The 25,742-nt window shown below is 40.7% G+C and overlaps 1 protein-coding gene across 12 annotated transcripts in view; it reads left to right on the top strand.

Annotated features, from left to right (window-relative positions):
- The window catches only part of dst (dystonin), a 624,072-nt gene that overhangs the window by 439,418 nt on the left and 158,912 nt on the right, over window positions 1–25,742 (top strand). For all 12 annotated transcript variants that reach the window (XM_060852081.1, XM_060852129.1, XM_060852093.1 and 9 more), the window contains 4 exons: window positions 331–460; window positions 9,319–9,518; window positions 11,410–11,905; window positions 15,349–16,820. In XM_060852081.1, the coding sequence (XP_060708064.1) occupies window positions 331–460; window positions 9,319–9,518; window positions 11,410–11,905; window positions 15,349–16,820 (2,298 nt within the window). The remainder of the gene's footprint in view (window positions 1–330; window positions 461–9,318; window positions 9,519–11,409; window positions 11,906–15,348; window positions 16,821–25,742) is intronic.

Genomic DNA, 25,742 nt, shown 5'->3' on the forward strand with positions numbered 1-25,742 from the left:
TCAGATCAACGATGTGCCTAATTAGTTTGGCTCCTGCAAAAAAAAAATTCAGTTGTTTGCTATCAATATTCCATTGAATAATTTTGTGCCTCGTGTTTTTAGTGTGAGGAATTTTAGAGTAATATGCTTAATTAAATGAAGTGTATGTCATTGCACTAAATAATCACTGGTTATATATTTGATAAACAATGTACTTCCCCTTGTTATCTATCTGATCTTAACCAAATGAAGTAGTTTTTTGATTCACGTGCTTTTCAGTGGTGTTTAAATGGCAGATTGGAAACAAAGCTATCTTGACCTTGTTTAATTCTTAGCAATTCTTTGCTGCAGATATTTGAAGCTGAATTGAACCAAAACACTGGCAAGGTTGGACAGGTGAAAGAAAGGTTGGCATTATTGCTGGAGGAGAACACTGACGCTCCAGAAGCTGGGAAATGGAGGCAGATGCTGGATTATATAAGTAATGTGTCAATTTGCTTATTAGATAACAATATAGAAGTTTTACTGTAATGTTAATTATTCAATGTGTTAAATAGCTAAGCTGTCATGCATTCTCTTTTAGTTAAAGCGATTAGAATTATTTTGCTTGAGCTGGGATGGTATGGTGGCTTAAAATACTGTGTGCTTTTACCTTTGGAACCATCTGGGACATAACAACATAAGAACAGGAATAGGTTCCACACTTTGAGCCTGTTTCACCTTTGAGTTCAATCATGAGTCATCTGCACCTAATTGTAATTTACTCAAATTTGATTCACAAGCTTTAAACTCCACTAAATGTTGGTTGACCTCAGTCTTGCAAGTTAAATTGACCTCCCAGTTTCCAAAGCACTTTGACAGAAAGAGTTTCAGATTTCTCGTAGTGTCAAAAATTCCTTCCAGATTTCACTCCTAAGTGGACTAGCTCTAATTGTAAGATTCAGAGCACTTAATCTTTCACAATGGCAAGAGTATTCTGTGGATGCTAGAAAATGGTTTGTTGGAGCGAATGGACACTTTCTTAGTTTGCGGCTAGGTTTTTGTTTTGTTGCAGAGTTTGGATGCACAGAACTGAAAATTGTTCCATACTCAAGAAGTTAATTGTTCAAACTGAGGCAACAAACTTTGTTTTGGAAACTTACTTTTGTTGTGCTTTGCCAAAATATAGCAGAAAAGCAAATGTTTCAAATCTGAAATAAAAACAGAGAATTCTAGAAATGCAGTAGAAAGTTGGCCTAGAAGTCAACCTTCAAAGCCTTTGGAAAATTCCTCCAATAACTTGTGGGAAGAGTATCAAAGTGAACCACCGGTGTAGTGGGGGGTGGGGGGGGCACCATTTTGAATAGTGATCTGCATCCAATGCAGAGCATGGGTATATCATAAATTCCTGCACATTTTCACAACACCGCTCGTATCACCTACTTGAACACTTGTGCCCAAGTGCAAGGTACCAGGAAGTAAAACATGAATATTGAGTGAATATTGAGCTGACTACTATTTCAAGGACAGCCTGAATGGCCGAAAAAAAGGGGTCCACATGTATACTATGTACAAAATCCAGTTCTAGGAAAAAATGGGATCTTGTACCCTGAATTGACTTGCTAGCTGTGATTTATGGGACATGAGACTGGCAGCATCTGTGAAGAGAAAACCAGAGTTGGAACTGCTGAAAGGGGATTGACCTGAAACATTAACTCTGTTTCTGTTTTTCTCAGAGGCTGCCCTTAACCTTGATATTTTGTAAATGATTTGAATTTATATTGTGCCTTTTACAATCTCCAAAGTCCTTCACAGTCTGAGTTATAACTGCATTATTTTAAGAATTAACATATGAACAGAAGTAAAAAGTAAGGTTCATCTGCTTACTAGTTAGTTACCACAATATCATTTAACTCCCATGATCTTGTAAACCTAATCTGGCATGAAAGCACAATTTTGTGTTGCTGAAATGCACAAACTTCACTGTACTAAGAAACAAACTCTTTGGCAAAGTGCTGACCCTTCTGTTTAATGCACAAACAGACCTGTGTATTCTTAATTTAAATGCAGCCATCATGGGACTGCTTTCTTGTGACCTCTTCATCATTCCTCTTACAATATTTTAAGATTTACTCTGCACTAAATAGCTTCCTTGTCTCTTTCGTCAAGATGACGAGTTGCATACACAGACATTCTCAGTGAAACACCAGTGCTTAAACTAATGTAACTGCTGCAAAAAGAATAAAGGCTTTAGCACAAAGAAATGGGCAAAACATAAATAGGAATTGTAAGAAAGTTTAATGCAGTAGAAATGCTCTTATGAAAAGGGTATTTTTCTCTGTTGTACAGTGAATGGTTAGTTTTGAATTGAAAATGTGTTGCTGGTTAAAGCACAGCAGGTCAGGCAGCATCCAAGGAACAGGAGATTCGATGTTTCGGGCATAAGCCCTTCATCAGCAACACATTTTCAGCTCTGATCTCCAGCATCTGCAGACCTCACTTTTTACTGGTTAGTTTTGAATGCTTGACATACCTGCCATTTGCGTCTGTATCTCTTTTGAGCTGCTCCTTTATGCAATTTTGTTTGTGTTCAACAGTTACTGCAAAGTCCTTTTCCCAAGTGGATCTCCATTTACTTCACCTTATTCTGCTACATTGATTAGATTACTTACAGTGTGTAAACAGACCCTTCAGCCCAACAAGTCCACACTGACCCTCCAAAGAGCAGCCCACCCAGACCCATTGTCCTACATTTACCCCTTCACCTAACACTATGGGCAATTTAGCATGGCCAATTCACCTAACCTGCACATTTTTGGACTGTGGGAGGAAACCGGAGCACCTGGATGAAACCCACGCAGACACAGGGACAGTGTGCAAACTCCACACAGACAGTTGCCTGAGGTGGGAATTGATCCCGGGTCTCTGGCGCTGTAAGGCAGCAGTGCTAACCACTGTGCCACCGTGCCGCTAGAGTTCAACTTGTAATCTACTGTAGAAGTGGCTGCTGTAAAATTAATGTTGGAGTCAATGAACTCTCTCTCATTGTTTCTTCCATGATTTCTTCACTTGCCTCTTTCCCCTTCAACCTTTCTCTTTAACTAACTTTTTCTTTCTTCCTGTCTCTCTCCCTCCCACTTTACCCCCATTTTTCAACTTGCTCCCATTTTACCCACCAACTCCACACCATTTCAGGCCCTTGATACCCCTCTCATTTTCACCATCACAATTCCACCCCATCTCTCTCTCCATCTCACATTTTCCCCTTGCCCCGACTTCCCTGTCTTCACCACATGTTGTCAGCAAATGTCTTCTTTGCAGTCTTAGCAGAAAAGATAAAGCTGATGTTAAGAATATTAAGATATTTATCTGGAACTGCAAAATGCACCACAACAGATCTCAAATCGAGTGATGAAAGTTGAGATGTGGTGAACATTGACCTGCGGTCATTTCTCTTTTTTTCTTTAAGAGCTATCAAAACCATTACATAATTTAATGCAATAGGACATTTTCATTTCTTATGATATTGCACTCCATACATTTCATTATTTAATTTATTTCCATTGTGAAAAATGTTAAGTGATATATATTTTTGTTTCTTGTGTTCTGGCAAAACTTCAAAACAAACCTCAAGTTGCTCTGTAAGTTGACTGCTACTCACTTTTTTAAAAAAAATTCTTTATTTAATCAAGACTAGATTGAAATCCAATCTCCTCCTCCTCCTCCTGAAAAAAGCCCTCATGCTACTTTTGTTTCCAGCTATTATGCTTGAAGCTTGTTTATTTAACAGAATTGCATTGGCAGTGATACATGAGTTTGACAAAAGATGATTAAGAATTCAGTGTTAAGACATTCAGTTTTATGACCATCATCTGGATAAACCGAGAAATCAGTGTTGCATTTCATGGTTCCTCCATACAAACTTGGCAAACTCACATCCAGCACTAGTAAACTATAATTCATTTGAACACTGTAAAGGATATACTATCTATTATATATACAAATATATCTACACAAAGAAACATGTATATTGCAGCAAACAGGTTCACTTAGCATTCAGCTTTATAATGTTATTCTCAGCTGCACAAGCAACATTAACTATTTCCTGGTGGCATGCTGTTTTATATCCTGGTGCTCTGAACATTTACATAATGCATTGAGTATAGGAGTTGGGAGGTCATGTTGCGGCTGGACAGGACATTGGTTGGGCCACTTTTGGAATACTGCGTTCAGTTCTGGTCTCCCTTACACAACATCTTTCATGTGAAACTTGAAAGGGTGGAGAAAAGATTTACATGGATGTGGGCATGGAGAGGGTGAATAGCATAGGCCTTCTTCCCAGGATAAGGGAGTCCAGAACTAGAGGGCATAGGTTGAAGGTGAGAGGGGAAAGATATAAAAGGGACCTAAGAGATAACTTTTTCACATGGAGGATGGTGTGGGTATGGAATGAGCTGCCAGAGGAAGTGGTGGAGGCTGGTACAGTTATAACATTTAAAAGGCATCTAGATGGGTATCTGAAAGGGAAGCGATTTGGGCCAAATGTAAATGGGACTAGATTAATTAAGATATCTGGTTATCATGGACGAGTTGGATCAAAGGTCTGCTTCCATGCTGTACAACTCTATGACTCTGTATTCTCTTAAACGGATATTACAACAGTCAGAATTTCAAGACTGACAGAGAAACCAACATATGAAAGGAAAGCCTTCAGTTAAAAATAAGCCTCCGAGTGGTCTCTTTCAGTGTTGCTAATTCTACAGACAGTTAGCATCAGGCTCAGGCTTGGAGGGCCAAAGGGTCTGTAAATTTTCTTTGTTCTTTCTTTGTTAAGTTAGTCATGTTTCCCCAGTGCTTAGTGATGAAATTATTGATTCAGTCAAATTCTTTTAAAATGGTTAAAAATCACACAAAACCAGGTTACAGTCCAACAGGTTTATAACCTGGTGTTGTGTGACTTTTAAATTTGTCCACCACCAGTCCAACACTGGCCTTTCCCAAGTCTTTTAAAATGGTGAGGGGGAGGAGGCCCCATTTTATGGATTAAATCCTTTAGTGCGCCTTTCACTGCTGCTGCATTAAAATACAAATATTTTCTGGTGTTTGTATTTCTCTTTTTTTTTAACGCAAACTCGCCAATTGAATTTGTAGTAAGTATTTATTAAATAAAGAGTAAGCTCAAACTGACAGCAGCAGTTTCAGTGCCTTTGAATGTTTTGTTTCCCCTCTTATTTCTAGTGCTGAAGCTGATAGGTGGAAGTGATTTAAAATTATAAATGTTTTCTTTGGAGCAGGATTCATTTTCTGCTGAAAACAGCTCAGCTGAAAATGAGCTTGACACAATACTTGTTACTTGCTGATGAATTAATATGGTGAGCCATGCTAGAATGTAGAATCTAATTCTGATCTGTGCATCCATTGTCAGTACCAGACATCAGGAAATATGCCAAAAGGCAACTCAGCATTGTAAGAAGACAGTGACCATTGTTGGATATTCTGTGCTAATGTTCCAGTTGGAGAGAAGTCTGAGTGTGCATAATGTCAATATCTTATTCAACACTTGAAGGGAAATTACTCACATTATTTAAGCAATTTTTGTTGTTAGATTATAAAGTGTAAGAGTATGCCATTCAGCCCGTTGATTCTACCATGCTATTCAATGACCTGTTAATTCTCAACTCCACTTTTCTGCCTTTTCAACAAACAACTCTTATTTCTCTTCCCTATTAAATATCTGTCTATCTCAGCCTTGAATATACTTAACAACCCAGCCTTGACAACAGTCTGTGGTAAAGAATTCCACAAATTTACTACCCTCTAAGAGAAGGAATTCCTCCTCAGCTCAGACTTAAATTAGCATTCCTTTATTCTGAGACTATGCTGTCTGGTCCTGAACTCTCCCATGACTGAGATCATCCTCTCAGCATTTACCCTGCCGAGCTCCTTAAGAATCCTATATGTGTCAATGAGATCGTGTCTCATTTTCCTAAACTCCAGTAAGTAGAGACCCAACTTGTCCATTCATACTGGGGATCATCTCAATCTTCTCTGAATGGCCCCCAATGAACTAATATCTTTCCTTAAATAAACGGAGCAAAACTGCTCACAGCACTACAGATGTAGACTCACCAGCACCTTGAACATTTGCAATGAAACTTCCCTACTGTTATAGTCCAAATCCCTTGAAACAAAAGCCAATATTCCATTCGATTTCCTGATTACCTGCTGCCCCTCTGTGCTAGTTTTGTGTGCATCATGCACAAGTCCAAGTCCTTTTTGTATCACAGTTTTTTTTCCTATTTTTCTTCATTTATATTGCATTCTATTCTTTTATTCTCTCTTCCAGAATGAATAAGTTTATATTTTCTCATATTATTGTCCATTTGCCAACTTTTGGCCCATGTAACCTATCAATATCTCTCTGTTGACTGATTGCATCCACTTCACAACTTGCCTTTACACCTATTTTTGTGTCATCTACAAATTTGGCTACAATACATTCACTTTCTTTCTCCAAGTCATGAATATATTGTAAGCAGTGCAGTTCCAGCACTGATCCCTTTGGAACACCACTGGTGAGAGGTTCCCAATCTGAAAACAAACACCTAATCTCCACTCCTTGTTCCCTGTCCAATAGTCAGTTCTCTTTCCATTCCAATGTGAGCTGTAATAATATAACTTTTTTTTGAGGTATCTTGTCGAATGTCTTTTGGAAGTCCAAATAAACACATTTACTGGTTCCCCCCAATGAACTCTGGTTGAGATTTGCTCAAAATATCTCTGATAAATTAGTTAAATTGGGTGAATGAATACTTGATAGGATCAGGGCTATAATGGTGTTGGTTATCAGTCCCCTGGCACTCACTGCTGTCCTCTTTTTAAGGTCACAGCTGTTTGGCCTCCTTGTAAGTACAGACCAACTTTCTACATTTACCATCATAGATGGTGTTTTGGTGCCTCAATTTTCCTGTTTCCATTTATTGTAACAAGTGATCTAATATAGGAAACATTTGCACTTGGTGGACAGTTCGTCTCCTACTCTCAGTAAGTCGGTGGCGTCTCCTGTCAAATTGATTGGCAATATCATTGTTCAGTCCAGTTTCCAACAATTACATTCAAAGATTGTTGAGAAAAATTATTGGATTCATCTGTAAGTTGCTGACTATGCCTGTTATGCAATATTGGGTTTTCTGAAGACATTAAAGAATAGCAGTGTGGATGGGTCTTCACCACATGGTCTGCAGTGCAAAATCCTCAGCAGCACCTTCTTAATTACACTTCGGAACAGGTTAAATGCTGTCCTCACCAGTGATGCCCATCTGTCAAATGAACAGTAAAGAAATTAGGAAAATATACAATGGGTGTAATAATTTCTACATTCTCTTGCCACCACATCCTTATTGAGCCCCTTTTCACAGTCTATTGTATTGGATCCAAGTTTTGAAAAAAATTCTTGTGTAGGATGTGGACTTCGCTGGATAGGCCGATGTTTATTTCGCATCCCTAACTGCCCAGACAGCAATTAAGACTTAATCACATTGACATGAGTCTGAAGTCATATGTGAGCATGAATGACAGATTTTCTTCTCTAAAGGACAGTAGTGAATCCAGATGGGGTTTTATGCCAATTGGCAGTGATTACATGGTGAGCTTCTTATTTCAGATTTTCATTGCATTGGACTTTTGACATCTGCTTTGGTGGGATGTGCACAGAACATTAGCTTGGATTGATATTGCAGTGATATTCCCACTAACCCCAATGTCTTCCCCCAGTTATTCCACCTTTTTCCAGGTTGATGCTGTTCCCTTCCAAGCTGTATTCACTTTCCATCTGACATCATCTTTTTCTGTGCCACTTGTTCTATGCTCTCATTTGTTTGAACTCTCTTTTTCTCTCTGCCTACATGCTCCATCTCCTCATCTCTCCCCAGAGTGTGTCTTCCCTCTGTGTGCATACACACCCTGCCCATTTTCTCATTCTTTGTTCTCTCTTTCTTCTTGAGCTCTCTGCACATGCTTTGTCTCATCTTGCTTTATTCTTCTTTTTGCTCTGTATACTTTATCTCTCTCAGCACTTCCTGTGCTCACTCCACATGATCTAATTCACTGTGCTCACCCACTCACCTCTGTTTCACCCTGTCTACTCTATCTCATTGTGCCTATTCTGGTCCTGGGCTGTGCGGACTGTGCATGCTGTATCTGATTCTGTACATAGTCTATCCTGCTTTCTTTTTACATTTGGTCAATTAGTTGACAAGTGGCAGATAAGAGATTAATTTGGAAAGTGCTAGATATTGCATTTTGTAAAACAACAAGAGCAGAACTAATACAATTAAAAGTCGGGCCTTGAGTAGTGTTTTAGAACAGAGAGACCTCTGAGTTCAAATGCATAGTTCTTTGAACTTTGTATCACATGTAGATAGGATAGTTAAGAAGACACTTAGCATCCTTACCTTCATTGCTCAGACCTTTGATTTAGGAGTTGGGATGTTATGTTGAAATTGTACAGGACATTAGTGGGGCACCTTCTGGAGTACTGTGTCCAGTTTTGGTCACCTGTTATAGGAAAGATATTATTACACTGAAGAGGATTCAGAAGAGATTTACCAGTATGTTACCAAAGGACTTGCGTTATAGGAGAGTCGAGATAGGCTGGGACTTCTTTCACTGGAGTGTCGGAGGTTGAGGGGGTGACCTTATAGAGGTTTATAAAATCATGAGGGTTTTAGATAAGGTGTCTGGCAAGTGTCTTTTCCTTAAGGTGGGGATTTCAATACCTAGGCATATCTTTAAGGTAAGAAGAGAAAGATTTAGAAAAGACATGAGGGGCATTTTTTTTAACCCAAGAGAATGATTCATGTGTGGAATTAACTTCTAGAGGAAGTGGTGGATGCAGGTATGGTTACAACGTTAAAAAGATACTTAGATAAATGCATGAATAAGAAATGTTTGAGGAATATGGGCCAAATGCAGGAAGGTGGGACTAGTTCAGTTTGGGATTATGATTGGCATTGACTGGTTGGACTGGAGGGTCTGTTTCTGTGATGTACGTCTCTTATGCTTCTTTATGCTCGAACTTACCTGTTGCTCATTTTGTGTTCACTTTCTTCCATATTGTCTCCAGGTCCCATTCTGTCAGTCTTCAGGTGTGCTTTCCCACTTGCTGTTTTATCATGCACTCTATGTGTGACACGGAAGTGGACTATGTCGATGAATAGTTTCATCCAACCAGACCACGATCCGTTAACCATGAACTAATCTCATCATGACAGAAAAGCTTTCACTTTTGAGTTGTAAACATTTGGTTGTTAAGGAAAGTTTCTCCAAAAAAAAGGATGCATTTTCAATATTGTCTTTCAGATTCAAAATGGCAACAGATCAGCCAGTCAGCAGCAGACCGACAGCAGAAGTTGGAAGAGTCATCCAGTTTCCTTACTCAGTTTGAGATGGCAGAGGTGCAGCTCAGCCAGTGGCTTATTGAGAAGGAACTAATGATGAATGTGCTTGGACCACTTTCCATTGATCCACATATGTTGAATAATCAGAAACAACAAGTCCAGGTAAGGAGGAAGTAATTTTGAGTGAACATTTCGACTGAAACCAACAGTGTTGAGGAGATTTCAGTTTTTTGTGGTGGAGTGCAGGTATCTGGAATGAACTGCCAGGGAGCAGTTCAAAAGAGAATTGGACAAGGTGGAGATGAGGAAAATTCTCCAGACTCCAAGGAAAGACTAGAGCAGTGGAAGTTTTAGATAGTTTTTCAAAAAGATTAGCACAGGCATGATGGACCAAGCAACCACATTTTGAGCTGATGGTCATTTGAAAGGTTACTTTTTAAACCTGATCCAAGTATCAGATGTGCAATTGAAAGCACATGAAATTAGCTTTTCATATTCAAAAGTGTTGGCAAATGTCATATATCACCAACAAACATCTCATTTCAGAACTCATGATGGAAGGAATATCATTGATGAACCCATGGGAGTAGTTGTGGTGAACACCATAGATCTGGGAGACAGGGATTGCAGGGATAGGGCAAGATGGACAGGCATGGGAGGAAGTTTATGGAATGCAATCAGAATATTATCACGGCTTAACTGGAAAAAGTACAACAATAATTGTGCCCCACTGATTCACAGCTGTTACAAAATGTATAAAGTCCCATTGGGCTACCAAGATGAACATTTCATCTGACTGCTACTCAGGACAAAAGTAATTCACACCAGGTTTTGACATGAACAGAAAATAAATGTTTATTGTAAGGGCACTTAATTTTAACTAACTGCAGAGAAAAGAAAAGGAAGTTTCCTAAGTTACTGCTATGTGACTTAAAGCCAACTCCTTAGAAGCCCCAAAATATCCATAAACTCGGTCACAATTAAGACAGATAAAAGACAAACGGTTTGATACATATTAAGGAATGAAAAGAAAATATGCAAGTAATAAAATTCCAAAGATCAAAAGCCCAGGCTCAGGTGTGGGATAAATTTCAGTTCCTTTAGACTTTAGCAATGATGACATGATGTCTATAAAGTGATAGTTGTTCCTCACTTCATTAGTTGATCCAATGGACGCAGATCTTTTCTTGTTAGAATTCCTTTTGTTTAAACATTCTTAGTTTTTCCTAACATGGAGAGAGAGGGAGGAAGATGCCTTTGGCTGAAGACTGGATGTCTTCGGTTGCCCTTGCACATACACTTCAGTAACAAACTGCAACTCAACAAATCAGAGACCTGTCGTCAAGCAGAATTTCCTGAACACACAGATGCTTGGCATCTGCGTCAAATATCTCCTTCATTGCTTTGAAAGAAACAGTCTTCCGCACAGCTAAAAAAAAATGCTCACCACTTGAATTTTCCAAATTGCAAAGCTTTTCTGACATTTCAGTGATATAGTAGCCTAAGTTCCAAATCTGTTTATAATCTTGAAAAGAACAAAGATGTAACCTCTCACCTGGATTGTTATTGAACATAATTTAACAACAAACCATATGCCTTGTCAAAAAGGTTGGTTGCAGAGGATACCTTCAGGAGATAAGAAAGAGACGGAGAAGCAGTGTAATGAAAGCAGCAAATTTCAAACCTTAGTAGTTCAGCTGAATGCCTGTTTCTATACAAAACATCAGTATAAAAATAAATGCCAATCTTTGTGTTTTTATTTCATTCTGATGAGTGGATGCAGAATGTATTGCACCTGACTGAGATTTTCTGTGAACCATTTTTGAATTTTAGAAGCGCTTGAATCTTGCAGGTGCACAATATGAACGCAGTGGACCACAAATGTTACAAGTAACAAACATAATCTGTGGTAAGTTTGGGCCCAAGTAATACTACAACAAGGAAAGTATTTGATATTCACTGACGGAGTTCTGTATTGTTCAGAACTTGTAGATTACTTCCTTAAAGTTGGTTTCCTTGCTTCACTGTGTTGATTTTCCTTTGTCATTCACAGATATTGCTCAAGGAGTTTGAGACACGAAAGCCACAGCACGAACAGTTGAAAACGGCAGCCGATGGCATTTTGCGTCAATCAGATGACCCTGCTGTGGCTAGTGGAGTGGTGAGCAATCAGCTGGCTACCGTCACACAAAAATGGGACAACCTGACAGGACAGCTGGTTGACCGGTCCAACCTCATCGATCAGGCCATCGACAAAAGCAGCAGGTTCCAGAGTTTAGTGCGGGGCCTCTCAGCCAGGCTGAACATCTTAGAAACTAAGCTGGCTGATCAACCGGCCATTGGGTCCCAACCCGAAGCCGTGAAATCCCAGCTGGAAGCAGCCAGTGAAATCCGGTCGGAGTTGGAGCGGGAGGAAAAGTCAGTGCAGGAGGCCCAGAGGATCTGTGAGGAGATCTCAGCCCTCGTTGGTGAACAATACCTGAAGGCCGAGCTTAGCAGACAGTTGGACAATGTTTTGAAACCCTACCGAGATCTAGAAGAAAGAGCAGGTGAGTGGGGATGTCTGACAATTCGTGAAACAAGGAATGCTTTTTACTGGAAAACATTCAAGCTCACTTTGTCAATGGTTCTACAAGTTACAAATAATACAAATCTGAAATTACAACGGAGTACTGCAAGGATAGAGCATTTGAGTAAAAACAAGTTAACAATTGAATCTGAATTACAGTAGTGCAAGAACATGTCTGGCGTATTTATCTATATTTATATCATGCTTGGTCAATCCTTTCACTCAAGCATCTTCTGTTTTATGTTGACTTGTTTCAATTTCCTTTATACTTTATAAGTTAATGTAGAGTAGAGCCATAATTTGTCCCTATATTTTATGTAATTGCCAATTTGAACTTTACTATGTTGCAAGTTCACCCTGGTGGACCTAAAAATCATATACGGTGGCTTCTTTGCACAGTGACCAGAAGAAAAGCTTATTGGTTTAATGACCAGTTGACCTGTATAAATTTTAAAATAGGAGAATTAATGATTTATAATGCATTTGGAAAGAAAAAATATCAGGAGAGTACAATTTCAAAAGAGAAGTATAAATGGAGCCCTGGATGTGCATAAATCTTTAGAGTAGGGTAGCTTTCATTTGTCATTTCTTTCATGTACAACGACACAGTAAAAATAAGTCAGAGTTCCTCCAGTACCAAGGGAGCTACATGGACATCACAAACTACGCAATCGTACACAGCATAAAGTGCATAAGAAGTGCAAAACACGCTAGTTACAGTTTAACAGAGGAGTGATGAATAGTAGACATTTTTCTAGCAGCAATATGAAAGATTTTCAAATGGGAAAGAGTCTGATTATAATGTGTTAAGGAGCCTGATGGCTTGGGGGAAGAAACTGTTGTAGAGTCTGACTGTGAGAAACGGTAAGCTCTGGTATCTTCTGCCAGGTGGCAGGATGCAACATGTGGAGTAAATGTCTGTAATGGAGAGACCACAATGATTGTCTCAGCTGTCCTCACTATCCATTGTAGGGTTTTACTATTCAAGATGGTGCAGTTCCTGATCCAGACAGTGATCCAGCAGCTCAGGGTACTCTCAATGGACCTTCTGTAGAATATGGTGAGGGGGTGGGAGGTGGCTTTCCTCAGCCTGCGCAGAAAGTAGTTATTTGTGTATTTGTGTGAAGGTGTTATTTGTGGATAGCAAGTTTTTGCCACCATTTCTCTCAAGGTCCAAGCATCTGCCTGATCCAAATTGATAGAGAAACAACCACAAGTGAGTCTTAAAAAGAAGGTCCTCTGGTTTTAAACTTTTTAAAAAATTCAGTCATGGAATATGTGGGCAGTGGTGGCTGGGCCACTATTTATTGCCCTTTTCTATTTACTTGCCAATGCAAAGGTGGTGGTGAGCTGTTTTTTTGAACGACTGCAGTCCATTTATTGTAGATTGGCATGTAAGTTCTTTTAGGGAGGGAGTTCCAGGATTTTGACTCAGCAACACTGAAGAAACGGTGATATATTTCCAAGTCAGGATAGTGAGCGGCTTGGAAGGGAACTTGATGGTGGTGATGCTCCTATGTATCTGTTGCCCTTGTCTTTCTAGACTGTGGTGGTTGTGGGTTTGGAAGGTGCTGGCTGGGATCCAAACTGGGCATCAGTGAGTAGATTATTCCATGATGTAGTTTATTACATTATAATTTTATGATCCAAGCTAACAATAATAAAGGAAAAGTCAGATATTGCATGGAAACTTGTTTTTGAAGTTTGGTTCTCTCTGTGTAGTACAACTTAGAATTATCTTAACATAAACAGGAAAAATAAAGAGAAAACCCTTTGCCTTGCAATATTCTTGAAAGACAATCAACCCCAGTGAAAGATCACTCCTAGCTGAAAATGTGTTGCTGGAAAAGTGCAGCAGGTCAGGCAGCATCCAAGGAGCAGGAGAGTCGACGTTTCGGGCATGAGCCCTTCTTCACGAAAAGTCCACTCTCCTGCTCCTTGGATGCTGCCTGACCTGCTGCACTTTTCCAGCAACACATTTTCAGCTCTGATCTCCAGCATCTGCAGTCCTCACTTTCTCCTGAAAGATCACTCCTATCTTAACTGCTTAACTTCTTACTTAATAGATGAGATTGTAACAATTTCCTTTTGGTAATGTTCTATACATTTAGCTGATGTGTTTCTCTCTGTTAGTGTCTCCTTCAGAGATACACAGAAATCAGCTACTTCACTGACAATTCCTAATTGAATTTGAAGAAAAACCCTGTTTAATTAAACTGCTGAATAGTTATAGGGCTTCTTTCCAGCTCTGAAAATCTTGATTGGCGCAAACTAAACTGCCAGTCTGTGGTATGAATTTGCTCTTCTCAAGTGAATCCTGATTATGTTCCCAGTCTGTCTTTCTGTATGTCATGAAAAGTTCAACATTGTAAACGTTTCACAATTTAACTCCCCAAGTAGTTTATTCAGTAATTTAGCTTAAATCACATGCTTTCTTGGAAATTAGATTTGAACTCATTAAAAATTACTTTCTCATCTTTTAAAAGAAACAAGTCACCTTTGCAGGACTGAAGGCTGAAATCAATTTCTTATGCCTACTTTAAATTCAGAATTCCCAAATATTATGATATATTATAAACTTTTAACACAATTAGGTTCAAGTTACACTAGCTTGGTACATACTGTGCCTAGGATTCAGAAGACCTTTGGATACAGGTCTGCGCTCCATAATGTCCAAAGATGTTCTGCCTTATCTCCTTCCAAACTTATCTGACATCATCAGGCTGATTGAAGCTTAATACAGTCTCCAATATTAACTTTTTCAAAACCGTTAACTTTTACAACACTGCTTAAAGCAACATTTGAAATTTGGTTTTATAAACAGGGGAGTACAACATGAAAGCAAGGATGTTATGCTTTATGAAAATTAGGCCTCAGCTGAAGTATCGTGTTCAATTCTGCACAGCACCCTTTAGGAAGGATGTTAAGGCCTTGTAAATCTCTTCTGCCATATTTGCTAAAAAGGTACTGGGTGAGGGATTTCAGTTTTCTGGAGAGGCGAGAGAAGTTGGGAATGTTGTCTGTGGAGCAGAGGAAGAATGCTCAAAATTATCAGGTGTTTTAATAACATAAATAGGAAGAAACTGGCAAGAGAGTTGGTAACCAGAGTTATTTAACGTTATTGGAAAGAACTAATTAGATGGGCAGGTGGCAGTTGATTTTTTTTTAATAAAGTGAGTTAATCTGGGATGCACTGTGCAAAAGACTAGTGGAAATAAAATGGAATTGAATTATGATTCAAAAGAAACTTAAATAGTAGGGCCATGTAGGAAAATAGGAGTGTAACTAGTTTGGTAGCTCTTTCAAAGAATTGGCACAGGTCTGATGGGCCAAAGGCCTCCTCCTACACAGTCCTATTCTATTTGGTCCGCAGAATCAATTCATGTCCTAAAGTAATGCTTTCTCTTTCTTGTTTTGGTAAAGGAAATCAAGTCCGTCAGCTACAGTCAGCACTTGCTAATTCCGAGCAATTTCAACAGATGTTCGATGATTTTAAGGCCTGGATGGATGGAAAGTGCAGTGAGCAAGACCAAAGGCCTCCCATATCTGCCAAGCTGGAGCGCCTGCATTTGCTGATTGATGAGCAGGCAGAGTTTCAGAAATCCTTGGCCCAGAAAGCTGGGTCCTACGAGATGATCGTAGTGGAAGGTGAGGCTCTCCTGCAGAATATGCAGCCCAGTGCTGAGAAAACAGCCTTACAGGGTCGCTTGGGAACACTCCGGGCTGACTGGGAAGAACTAGCTAAGCAGGTAGAAGCCAGGCAAGAGAAACTGAGGGACTGTTCCCAGAAAGCTGAAAAGTATAGGGAATGTGTCGAGCACCTGCTTCCGTGGATACAAGAGTTTGAAGAAAAGGCTTCTCAGGTACAAATCTGCAGCAACGCTGCAGAAATTGAATCTTCATTGGCAAACATTAAAGGTTTACAGAATGATGTGGATAAACATCGAAGGGCAATAGATTCTCTAAATAATGCTGCCGACAGCTTGATTGAAGCTAGCGAAGCTGATCAGCAAGATATCCAAAGCGAGAAGGCTTCAGTCAACCAAAAGGTTGATCTGATTAATAAACAGCTCCACCTGAAAGTCAATTCCCTGGATGAGATGGCAAAATGTATGAAGGAGTTACAGAATTCTCTCAAAGATGCAAAGAAGCAAATTGATGGAGCCAAGCAGCAACTTGAACTCCATGATGCCCTTGGACCCCAGGCATACACTAATAAATATCTGACTAACATGAATGCCCAGCAGAAAGCTCTTCAGGCTTTGACATCGCAAGTGGAGAATGTCAAGTGCCTTGCTCAGAGACTGGCTGCTGCTACCTCGGATAGTACTGGGACATCTTTGATCCTGCAGCAAGCCAACTCTTTACAGGACGATTATGCATCAGTGAGCCAGAAAGTACATGAGAGATGCTCCTTCTTGGAGACCAAACTCCAAGGCATTGGGCAGTTTCAGAACACTATCCGGGAGATGTTTTCCTTATTTGCTGACCTTGATGATGAATTGGACAGCATGGCTCCTGTGGGAAGGGATCTGATCTGTCTGCAAGCTCAGAAGACTGGCACCCAGGATTTCATCATCAAACTGCAGGAGCTAACAACAAGCATTGAAGGTGCGAAGAAAGAGGGCAAGCAGATGCTGGAGTCAGCAAGTTCTCCAGATTTACTGGGGTTAAAGAGAGATTTAGACGCTTTAAGTAAACAGTGCAATAAACTGCTGGACAGGGCAATGATCAGAAAAGAGCAAGTGGAAACCAATCTTGCTCGGGTTGAGGAATTCAACAGTAAATGCAAGACGTTTAGCAAGTTGATGACAGTCGCTGAGGAGCATGAAGAGAGTCAGGGCAGTGTTGGAACAGAAACAGATGTCATCAACCAACAACTGGAATCATTCAAGGTATGTGTACTCTCTCAGTCTATACATTGGTTTCATAGCCAATTAGTTGTCCAATTTATTGTAGATTAATTTGGTATAATGGTGTCCTGGGATCTTTAATTATGTTGCAGTGCTGTATAAATTCAATTTCTTGTTGATGCAATGTCTCCAGGTTGAGTCAGATGGCTGTTATGGCTACTGGGAACTCCACACCATTACTGAGTGGATGTGGTAGTTTTGAAATAAAAATCTCTTTTCCTGTTGAATCTGAGGTGAGGAATACCATCATATTAATTGATACACTATCAGGTGAATAACCTGTAAATTTGTGAGAGATAATACCAGTACAATCTCTTCCAAATTCAGTCAAAGGTGAATATGCCTCACCAAAACAAAGATTTCTATGTCCTGATCACAGTAAGTGGCATGGATCAACTTCTTGAGGAACTCGCGTTGAGTCATTTTGGTTTTGCTCAGCTGATCTCACCAAACAACATTCCCTCACCCCCTCATCCTGCTTCTTTTCTCTAATTTTATATGCTTTCCTTTCATATTCAGGTCAGGACATAAGGGGGTGAGAATTAGAAATGTACATCCCTTGATGTCCTCTGGCTATTCCAGCTCACTAAGTTTTGTTCATGTGTGAGCTTAAAGTGCCTGTGGGACCATTCCTCCATAAAGGAAGCTATCCTTATATTCGGAAATGTACTCAGTCTCTGGAGAATAGTGGGATTCGAGGACTAAAATATTAGCAGGATTAAAATTTGCTTAATTGACAGAAAACAGACGAGTAGAACAAAAGGACATTTTCAAATTGGTGTGCAATCTTTGGGGGGGGGGGGTACAGTTGTGGTCAGCATATGGACCTCCACTCTTTATAATTTGGTTGAGGGAATTGAATGTAACATATTCAGGTTTGCTAATGATGCAAAGTTAGGAGGAAAAGTAACTGAAGAAAAATTTAGAGATGGTGTAGGTTGGGTGAGTGGCAACAAACTTAGCAGATGCAGTAATAACATGGAAAAGTGTGAAATTATCCTCTTAGCATGATTTTTAAAAAGAAAACATATTATTGAATAGTGAGAAACTGGCAAATGTTTACATTCAGAGGGAGCTTGCAGGGTATCCTGGTGTAAGAATCACAGCAAGTAACATTCAGGTAAATAAACAAGTGCGAAAGTATGTATCATGTACACCTCTGTTCGATAGGGATTGGAGTAGATGAATGACAGCTTACTGCAATTAAATAAGACATTGATGAGACCGCACATGGAGTAATGTGTGCAATTTTAATTTCCTTATCCAAGGAAGGACATAGCTTATTTAAAGGGAAAATAACAAGGTTTATGAGATTGGTTCCCAGGATTGTAGATTGACCTCAGTGGATATACTAAATAAAATAGGCCTATAACACCTGGAGTTCCGAAGAATGAGAGGCGATCTCACTTAAACACAAAATATTTCAGATGTTTGACGGGATAGATGCTGATAAAATGTTTCTGTTGGCTGGGGAATCTAGAATTTGTAGTTTTCGAATTAAGGATCAGATATTTGAAACTGAAGCGAGGAGAAACCTTTTGTTGCTAGATATTTTTGCAAGGTTGGTAATGCAGAGCCCCTGGCTAATCTTCTATGACAGGAGTTTGAATCCACCATGGCAGGTGCAAAAATTTGAACTTAACAAATAATCTGGAATAAAAAGCTTGCCTCGTGGTGATCATGTAACATGTCGATTGTTGTAAAAACCCATCTGATTTACTAATGTCCTTTAGGAAAGGGAATTCGCGATCATTATCAGATTTGGCCTAAGTGTGATTCCAGATCAGTAGCGATGTGGCTAACTGCTAATTTGGGTGATCAATAAATGCTAGCCTAGCTGGTGATGCCCACATCCCTTGAAAAAGTTTGAGTACTATGGCAATAAAGAGGTGTGGGATTACTGCAGAAAGACAGAGTTGAGGTACCAGATTAACCACGATTTTGTTGAATGGTGAAGCAATATTGAAGGGCTGAATGGTTCCCCCTGATATTTGTTTGTTACAATCTCATGGATGAGATGTGAGAAGCACTAAACTTCTAATCTGTGTAGTTTAGTTTACACACCAGGATGTTCTTGCTCACTAACACATCAAAAGTGGTATTCTGCAAACTCCTTTGCTTCCGTTTCAGTTTGTTTGTACATCATAGAATGAGATAGCATGGAAACAGACATTCCAATCTGACCCAATTCCACTTGCCAGCATTTGGCCCATCCCTCCAAACACTTCCTATTCATACACCTATCCAGGTGCCTTTTAAATATTATAATTGCACCAGCCTCGACCATTTCCTCTGGCAGTTCATTCCATATAAGCACCACCCTCTGCATGAAAAAGATACCTCTCAGGTCCTATTTAAATCTTTCCCCACAGCTCGACTTTCAAGGAACTGCACCTGCACCCCTCAATCTCTTTGTTCGGCAACACTCCCTAGGGCTCTACCATTACTGTATAAGTCATGCCCTGGTTTGCCTTATCACTTTTATCTAAATTAAACTCCATCTGTCACTCCTTAGCCAACCAGCCCAACTGATAAAGGTCATCTGAAATGATCGTCTTCCCTATCCACTACACCACCTATTCTGGTGTCATCCGCAAACTTACTGCTGCTTTCCCTCATATATTTGTATCCAGATCATTTATACAAAATTACAAAAAGCTGTGGACCCAACACCAATCCTTTTGGCACAGCACTGGTCACAAGCCTCCAGTCCAAGTATAACCCTCCACCATCACCCTCTCTCTCCTACCTTCAAGCCAATTTGGCTAGCTTCCTCAGATCCCATGTTATCTAACCTTATTAACCAGCCTATCATGCAGGACTTTGTTGAACGCTTTGCTAATGTTGATATAGACACATCTTCAAAAAGCTTAATCAAGTTAGTGAGAGATGATTTCCCATGCACAAAGCCATGCTGACTATCCCTAATCAGTCCTTACCTTTTCAAATGTATGTAAATCCTATCCCTCAGAATCCGTCCCAACAATTTACCCAACACTGATGTAAGGCTCACTGAACTATAATTCCCTGGCTTTTCCTTATAGCCTTTCTTAAATAATGACACCTTCCAGTTTTCTGGCACCTCACGTGGTGATACCAATATCTCAGCAAGGGGCCTAGCAATCTCCTCCCCAGCTTCACAAAGTGCTTGTAAACACCTGATCAGTTCCCAGGGATTTACCAACCTTTTTGCGTTCTAAGACCTCCAGCATCTCGTCTTCTGTAATTGACTCATGGAGTCACAGAGATGTACAGCACGGAAACAGATCCTTCGGTCCAACTCGTCCATGCCGACCAGATATCCCAAGATAATCTAGTCCCACTTGCCAGCATTTGGCCATTTCCCCCTAAACCTTGCCTAATCATATCCCCATCCAGATGCCTTTTAAATGTTGTAATTGTCCCAGCCTCCACCACTTCCTCTGGCAGCTCATTCCATACATGCACCACCCTCTGTGTGAAAACATTGCCCCTTGGATCTCTTTTATATCTTTCTCCTCTCACCCTAAACCTGTGCCCTCTAGTTCTGGATTCCCCCACCCCAGAGAAAAGACTTTGTCTATTTATCCTATTCTTGCCCCTCATGATTTTGTAAACCTCTATAAGATCACCCCTCAGCCTCCATTCTTTTCAAAACATCATGGTTTCCCCAAGTTGTCTAGCTTCCATGTCTTTCTCCACCATAAGCACTGATGCAAAATATTTTTTAGTAACGCAGTCACTTCCTGTGATTCCACACATAAATGGCCACATGAATCGTTAATGGCCCTATTCTCTCCCTAGTTACGCTTTTGCCCTTTAATATATGTATAAAATCTCTTTGGATTCTCCTTAATGTTATTCACCAAAAATATCTCCTGTCCCCTTTTTCCCCTCCTGATTTCCCTCTTAAGTGTACTCCTACTGCCCTTCTCTGCTTCTAGGGATTCACTCAATCCCAGCTGTCTCTACTTGACATATGCTTCCTTCCTTTTCTTGACCAGCACCTCAACCTCTGTAGTCATCCAGCATTCCCTGCACCTACCAGCCTTGCCCTTCACACTAACAGGAACATACTGTGTCAGAACTCTTGTTACCTTATGTTTGAAGGCCTTCCACTTCCCAACCATCCCTTTACTTGAGAATATGCTCTCCCGATCAACTTTTGAATGTTCCTGCCTAATACTGTCAAAATTAGCCTCACTCCAATTTAGAACCTTAACATTTTGATCAATGCTCTCCTTTTCCATAACTACTTTGAAATTAATAGAATTATGATCACTTGCCTCAAAGTGCTCCCCCAGGGACACCTCAGTCACTTGTTCTGCTTTATTTCACAACAAAAAGTCAACTATTGCTCCTTCTATAATAGGTACATCCATATATTGAATAAGCAAGAGTTCTTGTACACACTTAACAATTTTTTTCCCCATACAAGCCCTGGACTCTATACAATCCTAAAGGAGAAAGTGAGGACTGCAGATGCTGGAGATCAGAGCTGAAAATGTGTTGCTGGAAAAGCGCAGCAGGTCAGGCAGCATCCAAAGAGCAGGAGAATCAACGTTTCGGGCATGAATCCTTCTTCAGGAATGAGGAAAGTGTGTCCAGCAGGCTAAGATAAAAGGTAGGGAGGTGAGACTTGGGGGAGGAGGTGTACCTAGACTACACCTCCTCCCACCCTGCCGCCTGTAAAAACGCCATCCCATGCTCCCAATTCCTTCGTCTCCGCCGCATCTGCTCCCAGGAGGACCAGTTCCAATACCGTATAACCCAGATGGTCTCCTTCTTCAAAGACCGCAATTTCCCCCCAGACATGATCGACGATGCCCTCCACCGCATCTCCTCCACATCCCGCTCCTCCGCCCTTGAGCCCCATCCCTCCAATCGCCACCAGGACAGAACCCCACTGGTCCTCACCTACCACCCCACCAACCTCCATATACATTGTATCATCCGTCGTTATTTCTGCCACCTCCAAACGGACTCCACCACCAGAGATATATTTCCCTCCCCTCCCCTATCAGCGTTCCGAAAAGACCACTCCCTCCGTGACTCCCTCGCCAGGTCCACACCCCCCCACCAACCCAACCTCCACTCCCGGCACCTTCCCCTGCAACCGCAAGAAATGCAAAACTTGCGCCCACACCTCCCCCCTTACTTCCCTCCAAGGCCTCAAGGGATCCTTCCATATCTGCCACAAAATCACCTGCACCTCCACACAGATCATTTACTGCATCCGCTGCACTCGATATGGCCTCCTCTATATTGGGGAGACAGGCCGCCTACTTGTGGAACGTTTCAGAGAACACCTCTGGGACACCCAGATCAACAACCCAACCACCCCGTGGCTCAACACTTCAACTCCGCCTCCCATTCTACCAAGGGCATGCAGGTCCTTGGACTCCTCCATCGCCAGACCATAGCAACACGACGGTTGGAGGAAGAGCGCCTCATCTTCTGCCTGGGAATCCTCCAACCACAAGGGATGAACTCAGATTTCTCCAGTTTCCTCATTTCCCCTCCCCCCACCTTGTCTCAGTCAAATCCCTCGAACTCAGCAACGCCTTCCTAACCTGCAATCTTCTTCCTAACCTCTCTGCCCCTCACCCCACTCTGGCCTATCATCCTCACCTTGACCTCCTTCCACCCATCGCATTTCAACACCCCTCCCCCAAGTCTCACCTCCCTACCTTTTATCTTAGCCTGCTGGACACACTTTCCTCATTCCTGAAGAAGGGTTCATGCCCGAAACGTTGATTCTCCTGCTCCTTGGATGCTGCCTGACTTGCTGCGCTTTTCCAGCAACACATTTTCAGCTCTATACAATCCTAGTCTACATTTGGAAAGTTAAGATCCCCTACCATTACAACCCTATTTTTCTTAAAGATATCTGAGAGTTCCATATATATTTGCTTCTCAATTGCCCACTGATTATTAGGGGCCTATATTTTTTAATTTTTTGCATATGTGAGTGCACCTAGTAAAATTAAAGAACTCCAGTCATATACTTCTACCTCAGTAACTTTTTCACTAAGACTTTCTGACCAGCAATGCACTCATAATGAAATAACATTTCATGCCTCATGACTCATCTTCTTTTTATCTTGCTTTTCTTTTACCTTGCCATTGACATCCGGCTTAAGTCAACAAAACCTTGTCCTAGAAACCTGTTCAAACACTTTACAACAGGTTGTGCACTACACAAGTTGGCTGAGAGATTATTCTGTAACAGAACAAAAACATTACCGAGCCTTTGTCAAAAAGAAACATGGATATTACTGCCCAGTTTCTTTCCCTTCCATTTCAAACAAAAAATTCAATAACTACTCATGGTTTTCTTATGTTTGACCATGGACGTTTGCTGTTATCACAGAATGAATTGGTTGAGCAAAGTGAGACAGCATCTTTTGTTCCTATTTTTATACTCCATTTCCCTTTGAAATGAAGACCAATATTCCATTTGCCTTCCATATGACCTGCTGAATTTGTGATTCAAGGCAGTGTGTGACTGTGTATGGTACTAAAGAGTGCTAGCAAAACTGAAATCAATAGGGATCGGGGGAGAACTCTCTGCTGGCTGGTGTCATACCTTGCACAATGGTGGATAGCTGTAGTGGTTGCAGGTCAATCATTTCTGCCGCAGGATATCTCTGCGGAGTTTCTCAGGGTGGTGTCCTAGGCCCAATCGCCTTCTACTGCTTCATCAATCACCTTCATAGAATCATACAGCACAGAAGCAAACCCTTCAGTCCAACCTCTCCATGCTGACAATGATCCCAAACTAACTCGTCCCACCTGCCTGCGTTTGCCCATATCCCTCCAAACATTTCTTACTTGTACTTATCCAGTCTTACAGCTGTTACTGTACCCTCATCCACCACTTATTCTGGAAGTTCATTCCACACATGAACGTTCTCTGTGTAAATAAAATTGCATATCATGTCTTTTTTAAATCTTTCTCTCTCACCTTAAAAATATGTCCCCTAGTCTTGAAATCCCCCACCCTAGGGAAAAAAAACACCTGCCATTCACCTTATTTATACCACAGCTGAAATTATAAGGTCACCCCTCAATCTCCTACGCTGCAGTGAAAAAAGTCCTATCCTATCCAGCCTTTGCCAGTATCTCACACCCCACCCCATTCCCAGCAACATGCTATTAATCTCTTCTGAACCCTCTCCAGCTTAATAATATGATTCCTATGTTCACCATTTGTGATACCTCAGATACCGAAGCAATCCACCTCCATAAGCATCAAATGTCCCTAGAATTGTTGCTTTGTTCATGAGAGAGGATGCAGGAAAGACTGCGCCCATCAAAAGTAATGACAGGGGAATAAAATCCCTCTTTCTCTGTATCTCCAGAATCTATAGGAGGATCTGAAAACCCTGAAATGCTTTCAAAATAAATGGCAATATTGCAAAAGTAATATCAATCAATTGACCAAATAGAATCCCTAGATTACTTTGCGAGTTTGAAGTTAAAAGCTCAATGTTTCTTAGGATCAGATTTACACTCCAGATGACTTTTATATTTTTTTGGGGGGGAAGGTGAATTTCACTTTGTGTCTCATAAATGATGAGTTTTTAATGAATTGGATGAGGGATAAATATTAGTCAGGATATTATGGAAGCCTCTCTACCTCAGATTTCTGTGGGATCTTTGGGTGACAAGGGCTCACCAGAAAGGCTAGATGGGATAATATCGGCAAGTGAAAGGCGGCAATAGGTGTCAGTCTGGGGTTTTTTGCTTAAGATGTTGGAGTGGGAATGGAGCAGAATCTACAACCTGCTGAGTCAAAGGTAAGCCCCTGATCCATTGTGATCCAGTAGGTCCCTGCAGTCAGCTCCTAAGCAGGGAAATACTGAATGAGTACTGATTGTTGGAGATCCTGTTCAGCCGTTCACTTTCTCAAACAAATCAAAACAGAAGAGCTTCCTGTGTGTAAATTGGCTGTTAGATTTGCTTAGATTTGACTTTGTTTCAGTCATGCTCCTATGAAGTTCCTTTGGATGTTTTACCACATCAATGGTGCAAGATGAAATTTAAGTGCTTTCCTATTGGGCAGGTGGTTAGATTTTTGAAGTTAGTAATAGCACTACAGTGTTCGGAAAACAGCTGGTGTGACTATTTTCCATAAATGGATGACTGGGCTTGGTTTCTTTCTCTCCATTGTTGCCATGGGCCCCTCCAATGCATGAGTAATTTTCCAATATTCCACAGGCCAGTATTTATACTGGGTGAACAACAATCTCCTCCACCTATCCATTATCTTCTTAGCCATTGTCTTTTTGCAGAAAGTCTATTCCTTTACCACTGACTCCATCCCTCTCCCTGTCAGAGGTGGAACCATGTTGTTCACAACCTCAGTATTATATTTAACTTTACAAAATGAACTTCCAACCACACACCTGTGCCATGACTAAGAGCAACTATTTCCACACAGTAACATTGTCCAACACTGCCCTCACTTCAGTTCTGCTGAAACTCCATCCATGCCTCTGTTACCTCAAGACTTGTCTATTCAACTCACTCAAGGTTGACCTTCCAATTTTACCTTCCATAACCTTAAGTTCATCTAAAACTCTGCTTGGGTTCTGATTCACACAACGTTACATTTGCCATTATCCATCTACCCATTGTTTAAGCAGGAGTTATTTAAAATTCTCAGTCTTGGTTTTAAATCTGCATGACCAGGCCTCACGCTATCTTTTTCACTCCCACAAATCTCCGAGATCTCTGTGCTTTTCTAGTTCTGTCTAGAAGTGATTCCCAAAATTTTAGTTGTTCCTGCATTGACATCAATGCCTTCAAGTGCCTTGGCTATACGCTCGGGAATTTCCTCTGTATACTTATTTGCTTCTTTACCCCTTTTCCTTCTTTAAGATGCTTTTTAATATCTATGTCCTTGGCCATACTTGTCAT

This window comes from Hemiscyllium ocellatum, chromosome 3 (genome assembly GCF_020745735.1).
Source record: "Hemiscyllium ocellatum isolate sHemOce1 chromosome 3, sHemOce1.pat.X.cur, whole genome shotgun sequence".
NCBI classification, from domain to species: domain Eukaryota; kingdom Metazoa; phylum Chordata; class Chondrichthyes; order Orectolobiformes; family Hemiscylliidae; genus Hemiscyllium; species Hemiscyllium ocellatum.